Source organism: Prosopis cineraria, unplaced genomic scaffold, assembly GCF_029017545.1.
Source record: "Prosopis cineraria cultivar Desert tree isolate PC_DT_omini unplaced genomic scaffold, ASM2901754v1 PC8, whole genome shotgun sequence".
Taxonomy (NCBI): Eukaryota; Viridiplantae; Streptophyta; class Magnoliopsida; order Fabales; family Fabaceae; genus Prosopis; species Prosopis cineraria.
In genome coordinates, this window is record NW_026555339.1 from 6,236,774 (window position 1) to 6,244,811 (window position 8,038).

An 8,038-nucleotide genomic window follows, 5' to 3' on the forward strand; every position below is an offset into this window, starting at 1 on the left:
AGGCTACTAAAGAATATACATATATATGAGCCTAAAAATAAAGTAGGCAATAAAAGTTGAGTTTAAAAGTTCTGTTTAAATAAAAATTTAAACATGAAAAATGAGTAATTTTCAAGATAGTCAGATTTTGAGGCCGAGTCCTAATAGATTTAAAAAACAAAAAACTAAAGTTCTGACAATCCTTCAAACCTTATCACAATTTTTTATTTGTAAAAACTAAAAACACATGGTATGATTATATTAGGAAGTTTTTTAAATTTAGATTTTTTTTTTAAATTTTGAGAATAGGGATGCTTCTTTTATTAAAAAATCTAAATTAAATTATTATTTAAAAGAAGCTTCTTTGATTGTCAACAATTTTCAAAATTAGACATGTTGCATTGGTGGAAAATTAATCAATAATGATTTTTTAATCTTTTAAAGATGACATGTGATATTTAAATATTTTGATCACTACAAAAGTTAAAGAATCAGCTTTTAGCATAGGCTCTTGTATTTTAATAAAGTATCATTCTCACCTTCTTTCAGATAATGTGCAATTTTAATATGTACTTGTGTTTACATGGTTTTGTACTATTTTATGATAATTTTTATATTTTATCTTCTGATATACATACATACATATATATATACATATGATAATGACACAATTTGATTAATATTTATTGTAGGTGATAAATAAGAAGTTGTAGGATAATTGACATTGAAACTTTACCTCCATATTTAACAAGTGAACTTAAATATAAAGAATTTAATATTCTAATTTTAGATGATGATAAAAAGGATTTATATTTAAATTAAAAATTTTAATTTTCATTTTAAATTTAGACTTCTAGATCTTTTTTTGATGTAAGATATTGATTTGTTTTATATCCTATTTAAATTATAATGTTGATTTTTTTTTAAGTAGGCCTATAAGCTTCACCTTGAATTTTTTTAAATAAAGGTCAGGCTTTAAGATTATGCCAAAAATTTAAAAAATTGAGTTTTAGAGTTTGAGCCTGTAAGGACCATGGCCTCTCGGTTTCCATCTCTAACTAAAACCAGAAGCACAAAATGAACAAACAGGTTTTTGTTCTTTTCCTGTATGACTTGCCGTTGGAGTCGTTAGCAATATTGCTTTAAAATTTCTAACTTTTGTAAGCGATATCTCGAAAAATAAAACATAACGTATTAAAAAAAAAGCTATAACCATAATTAAACATGATGTGTGTGTGTGTGTGTGTGTGATGAATTTCCATTTTTTATTTGGATTGAATTTCCGATGACTAATTAAATAGAAAATATGTAGTAATGCATAGTAGTTTTTACATTATATAATATATATTATCAACTGTAGTATCTTTGAAGATATTAAGATTTACTTTATCACCGTCTCTCCTCTCAATCCTTTCCTTTCCAGAGTCAAAAAGTTGCTGTCAAAAACAGAGACAGCCAAATACTACAATTTTAGCTTCTATTTTTTTTTTTTAATATCAGGTCTACAAATAGACTAAAATCAAGTCAAAAATCATAAGACTGATACAATTAGTTGGTGAATTTCTTTAATATCGACCTTTTGCGACCTAATGCAAGAAAAAGAGACACTTAATGACATTTTTTAAAAAAAATTACCCCCTCACCTAAACATTTTTCTATAAGAAAGAGAAATGCACCCGCACACAAACATATCTACATTGAGTTTAAATCTTACACTTCCAAATAAAAAAGATACTCCTTTCATTTAAAAATATAAGGTATTTTTTAAAGAGTTAGTGTTTCAAAAAATAAGACATTTTTAGTCTTTTGATATGTAATTATTATTTTTTTTTAAAATACCTCTATTAATAATGACTTTATATTTATTATATGATGTTTAATAGAGGTAAATACGAAAAGATAAGGTTATTTAAAGTAGGTAACTATTTTATTAAGGAATGATATTCAGTTAAAAATGTCTTATATTTTTAAATGGAAGGGGTAGCTTTTTGACTAGGACAATTGTCTGTTAACAATACTTAATGACATTAAATGTTATAATAATTGGAGATTTATTAGAAAATTAAAATAAAACAATATATGAAAACAAGTACTAAATTAAAGCCGATGCACTAGAAAGCATTTAAGGCAATAAGCCATAAACAATAATTTTCTTAAAAAAATCTATACAAAGAAAATATATACAGTATAAACTGCTTATAATTTAGAAAATGTGTTGATATAGAATGCCCAGTTCTTTTAGTCATAACTATGGATTAATTTCGTAATTAAGCAAGTGATTAGGATTTCAATCACCTTCCTTTAATTAGTTTTTTCTTCCAAAAAAAATTGACTTAACAGGTTCACTTTTTTTCGTTGGTACTGAAGTTGTAATTACTTTGCATTTCAGAAGATGCATGTGCGCTCTCTTATTCACATATACGGCCTTTGAACCTCCAACCGTTTCTCTGTGTCTATTTGTATTTATATTATTTATTGATTTATTTATTTCGGTGGAGGAATTTCTAATCCCTGGTAGGTCTTTATCAGACAGCACATAGACATGTGAACTATTTAACAGGGGACCATGTGAGAACCATCCATAAACAAAGCTGCTTTGCTGTGTTCTTCTTCTTGGAATTTCTATTGACACCTGGAATCTTATTTCATTGGGTAAAACAACACTAATTATAAAAAAACATAATAAGCAAATTAATTTCATGAATAAAAAGTTTAATATACTTTCTCCTTGTTCTTAAAATTAATGTGTTGAAAAATTGTCACTACTTGTGATTATACATTATTTTGGTCCTATTTATAAGGGTAGGAGAAGAATTGTTTTGATCATATTTATAAAACATATTATTAATTTTTTGTTATAAATTTTTTCTTTTACTTCTCGTCAAATCTTGATAAGAAAAAATGTATTATTAAAATATGTAATTGGAAACTTATTAGATTTTTAAAGATAGTTAATGAATTTTAATTTTTTTAATTCCATTAAAACATGTTATAAATTATATTCCTCCGTTCTTAATATAAGAAAGTTAATCAACTTCATGTTTACTAAAAGTGATAGTTATATCTTTAAAATTGTTAGAAGTATATTGTAACTTTTTAATTTTACCCTTTTTTATAATTAGTAACTATAATAAATTGTTGTTTAGGGATACAAATGAAAATGATAACAAGTAAATAAGGGATTGAAAAAAAGGAGATAATTACTTTTACCTCATCTTATATTAAAGAAAAAAATTAATTAAAAATTATCTTATATTAAAGACACAAGGGAGTATTAAAAAGAAAAGAAAGTATATTCTCTCATATACTTATTATAAGGTATCTTTAACTATCTTATTTAAAATAATAAGAGTTGGTTAAGTTATTAAATTTGTATGAAAATATAATAAACTTTCAATTTTAACTTTTAACCTATTTAAGTGAAATTTTTTTAAAATTAAATTGTATTCTCTCTCATAATTAATGAATTTGAATAGAAATAATATAAAAAAATATAGTTAATATCTTACAAAGTGTCTCAGGATGAACAAATCTTTTTAAAAAGTGTAGATATAATATTAAAAAAATATAATTAATACCTTATAAAGTAACTTATATTAAGGATTAATAAATTTTTTTAGAGAGCGTCTTGTAACAAGAGCAGGAGAAAGTACATATTTACACAAAGTTTTACTATTTATCCTATAAATCCCCTTCCTGGTTGGTATCAACATCAACAAACATGCATGCTACTTTTTTTGGCCAAAACAAACATGCATGTTACTACATAAATTTCTTTGTAGAACATTAATTAACCACATGGCCACTGAAATTGAAACCTCGGAAGCAGTAAATTTATACAGACAATCCCATTAATTCGAATTTACTTGAAACTTCTTTTCTTCTCTACGCTAGAAGATTGCGATGAACTCTACTTCCCCAGGTCACAGGCTGCTGATTCCCAAATAGTACACTTTGGCATACATAATTTCAAGGAGACACCTACAATTACATGGGAAATAATCCTAAAAAAAGAATACACATCTTACATCCCAATATAATTTATTTATAATTAGAATTAATATTTTCTTCTTTAGACCGAGTCATCTGAGAAATGAAAGGAACAATTAGAAGATTCATGCGACGAAAGCAGACGCTCAGGTGGCGGAACAGGATACGGCGATCCTTTATGTAACGATGATTTTGCCCTTCTTCAGTTCATCACAATCCAACCTCGAGGATTCAACAGCTCTGATTTCCTTCAGCATCGCCACAACGTCCTTCATCGTAGGGCGATCCTCAGGCTTGGTGCTCACGCACAGGAACGACACTGCCAGAGTCTGAACCATCTCATGCATCGCTGGGTCAGCCCTCCCTCTGAGCTTTGGGTCCAGAATATCAGACGGCCCGCCCTTATTGGCTAAGTGGTCCCGAACCCACTGAACCATGTGTGCGCCACCTGGCAACGTTGGGTCTAGTGGGTGCTTCCCAGTCAACACTTCCAACAGAACCACACCATAACTATACACGTCACTCTTCTCTGTGATTCTCTGCATCGATGCATGTTCTGTACATATTCACAACAATCAATACATGACATTCTGCAAATAAGCTTTCGGGGTTTGAATTGAGAATAAGATAAATGTAACACACATACATGACATTCTGCAAATAAGCTTTCGGGGTTTGAAATGAGAATAAGATAAATATAACACACACACCTGGAGCCATGTATCCGTAAGAACCAGCAAGATATGTTCTATGAAGTGGTTTTGGATCAAAATGATCATGAGCGTCGTCTTTTTCATGAACAATCCTGGCCAGGCCAAAATCTGCAAGATAAGCTTGAAACCTGTCGTCCAGTAACACGTTCATGGCCTTCACGTCTCCGTGAAGTATTGGAGGGAGGCAATCGTGGTGTAAATAAGCCAGCGCGTGAGCCACACCCACCACAACCTCGTACCTGGTTTCCCAATCCGCGCTTCCTTTTCCGGAACCGTGAAGCATCGAGCTCAGGCTGCCGTTGGGGAGGTAGTCGTAGAACAGAAGCTTGAGGTTCTTGTTGGATCCCCATCCTAGAAGTCTCACGATGTTCTTGTGTCGGATTGAACCCAGAGTTCGAATCTCGGACTCGAACGCTCCGGATTCTTCTGATGACCACATTTTCTTAACTGCTAGTTCGCCGATGGAGCTATTGGGGATTGTTACCTTGTACACCACCCCGGAGCTTCCGGTGCCGATCACGTTGGATGACGTCAGGCTCTTGATGACATCATCAATGGAGGAGATTTCGAGCTTCTGATAAAAAGTCATCTCCCATGAGCTATCTTCTATGATCGCTCTGTTTCGGATATGAGAACGTACCAAGGCATAGACTGTGAGAAGTACGAGTACTGCACTTGTGCTTAGGAGAATGGACATGATGATCATTGCTGATCTGCCATGGACTTTACTGGGTCCCACTCTGTCGACCGGAGTCAAACCGTCGGCGCCGGAGATGTAGAGGCCTTTATTTGGGGTGAGGTCACTTAAAGGCAGCCTTTTGAAAAATGGGGTGTCGGGTAATTCACCAGAGAAGTCGTTGAAGGAGACGTTTAAGGATACGAGGTTTTGAAGGTCAGAGAGAGAGTTCAGGTTCCCTGAGAGGTGGTTGTGGGAGAGATCAAGTACACCCAGTTTTGTGAGACCAGAGACTTGAGATGGGATTTGGCCAGAAAATTGATTGAAGCTGAGATTTAAAGAGATTTCCAATGATGGGATTTGGCCCAATTGCTTTGGAATTTCTCCTGAGAAATCGTTGCTTCCCAGGTCTAGAAGTTGAAGCTTAGAGCAAGACGAGATCTCTTCTGGCATTGTTCCACTGAGTTGATTCTTTCCCAGATTGAGTTTGGTCAGTTCAGTTAACGAACCAATGGAACGACTCAGCAGGCCAGTGAGCCTATTGTCCGAGAAATCTATTAATCGAAGACTTCTTGGGAGAGTCTCTGGGAGAGAGCCTGTGAGAGAATTTGAATGCAAGTCAATAAACTCAAGGTTCTCGCATCCAGATAATGTTGGAGGAATCTCCCCCACAAAGTGATTGTTGCTCATATCCATAAAATTGAGATTCTTCAAGTTTCCTATCTCAGGTGGAATGGACCCTGCAAATCTATTCCGGTTCAACCTTAACCTGAAGAGACTAGTGCAGTTTCCTATATCAGGAGGAACAAAGCCTGATAGTTCATTAGAAATAAGCAAGAGTTTAGTGAGATTCCTCAACCCAAAGAGAGATTTTGGTATTGAACCAATCAGATTATTGTAAGACAGGTCAAGTGCGTCAAGATCTTGGCACTCAGACAGACTCTCTGGGATTTTCCCAGTGAGCTTGTTCTGCCATGCAAAGAACAGATTCAAGCTTTTCAAGTTGCCTATGAGAGCAGGAATCTCTCCAAAAAGAGCATTGTTGTCAACTTCCAACTGAGTCAGAGAGTGCAATTTGTAATCTCAGGAGGTATAGTACCTGTCAACCGATTAACACTAAGCTGGATTTCCTCAATATTTGAAAGCATCCCAAAGCTCCTTGGTATGCTTCCAGTGAGGAGGTTTTCTGAAAAGTCTACAACTCTGAGCTCTGTGCAGCTTCCAAGCTCTTCTGGGATTGTACCCACTAGACTGTTCTGCCATAAGAGAATACTCCGAAGCTTTCTGAGATTCGCAATTTGACTTGGGATTGGACCTGAAATAGAGTTCTGATACAAGTACAAATTCTGCAGCTCACTGCAATTCCCAATTTCATTAGGAATTGAGCCTGACAAGAGAGTTGTGTAAATAGCTATGGTTTGAATGTTCTTCAGCATTCCTATTGAAGAAGGAAGGCTCCCAGAAATGCTGGTTTCTGCAAGGCCCAACATGACCAAGCTGGTGCAGTTTCCAATCTCCCATGGCAGCTCACCTTTAAGGTTCTTATTCCCACCAGCTCTGAAAACTTGAAGCCTCCTTAAAGACCCCAGACTCTTCGGGATTGCACCGCTGAGATGGTTGTCATACAAAGTCAAATTCACAAGACTGGAGAGATTCCCAATGTTGGATGGAATATTACCTTCAAGAAAGTTTGTATGTAAAGACAAACTCTCAAGTTTTCTCAGCCTGCAAATATCTTCTGGTATTTCACCAGAGAGAAAATTCCCACTGAGATCAATAGAAACAAGCTCTCCATAGTCTCCAATCTCTCTTGGAATAGAACCTGTGAGGTTGGTTGATGACAGGTCAAGAACCTTCAAAGACTCGAGAGCTTGAAAATTTAAAGGCAATGATGAGCCTTTCAGGTCCACAGATTTCAAGCTTATCTCCTCCACATCCCCTCTGGAGTTGCAGCGAACACCAACCCATTTGCAAGGGCTTGAATCTGAAGGATTCCAGGATGCTAATAAGGCATCCTCTGTACTGTTCAAACTGTTCTTCCATGCAAGAAGAGTTTGTCCTTGTTCTTCAACGGAGTAGCAACATGAGAAGAAGAGAGGAGGAGAGAGTTTATGGAGAGAAGTAAGGTGAGGGAGGAGAATCTGGGAGAAAGTGAAGGATTTCTTAAGCTTACAGGCATTGCTGAAGAGAGAGGAGAAGAACAAGAGAAGTGTATTGGGATTGCAGAGGGGGAAATCCCATGTTTTGTTTATAGATAACGAAGAAGGAAAGAAGATCTGGATCCAAGAGCCAGCTTCTTCTGTATTCTTTTATTATTGTAATGAGTTTTGTTTAGTGATGAAGACATCGTCATACCCATCTTGATGTTTTTAATTCCAGCTGAACCTTGGCTCTTTATATATTGTGTCTCTCCATGTAACCTCTCAAGTATTGGGTTGAATTCTTATGCTTCTTTTGCTGTCTGAATGGATTCCAATTAGTTATTACTCCCTTCTGTTAGTGCCTCATAATGAATAGTTAAGGGTTGATGATTTTTAAATATTTGGATTCAAATTTTTAGGACTATTTGGGAATAAAACCAAATAAATAAATCAATTAGAATGAAGATGAGTTGAATTTAATGATTTTTAAAAATATGAAATTTTTTTATTTATTTCCAAAACGTAATATTTTGTCATAT

General features: G+C 34.2%; 1 protein-coding gene across 1 annotated transcript; it reads right to left on the reverse strand.

Moving 5' to 3' along the window:
* Nucleotides 1-3,633: 3,633 nt before the first annotated feature.
* On the reverse strand, nt 3,634-7,729 carry LOC129318484 (LRR receptor-like serine/threonine-protein kinase RGI3). The gene is given in 5 exon segments (XM_054963276.1): nt 3,634-4,153; nt 4,155-4,525; nt 4,680-6,425; nt 6,428-7,450; nt 7,453-7,729. Coding segments are annotated over 5 exon segments (3,327 nt in total). The 5' UTR covers nt 7,538-7,729; the 3' UTR covers nt 3,634-4,051.
* Nucleotides 7,730-8,038: the final 309 nt, after the last annotated feature.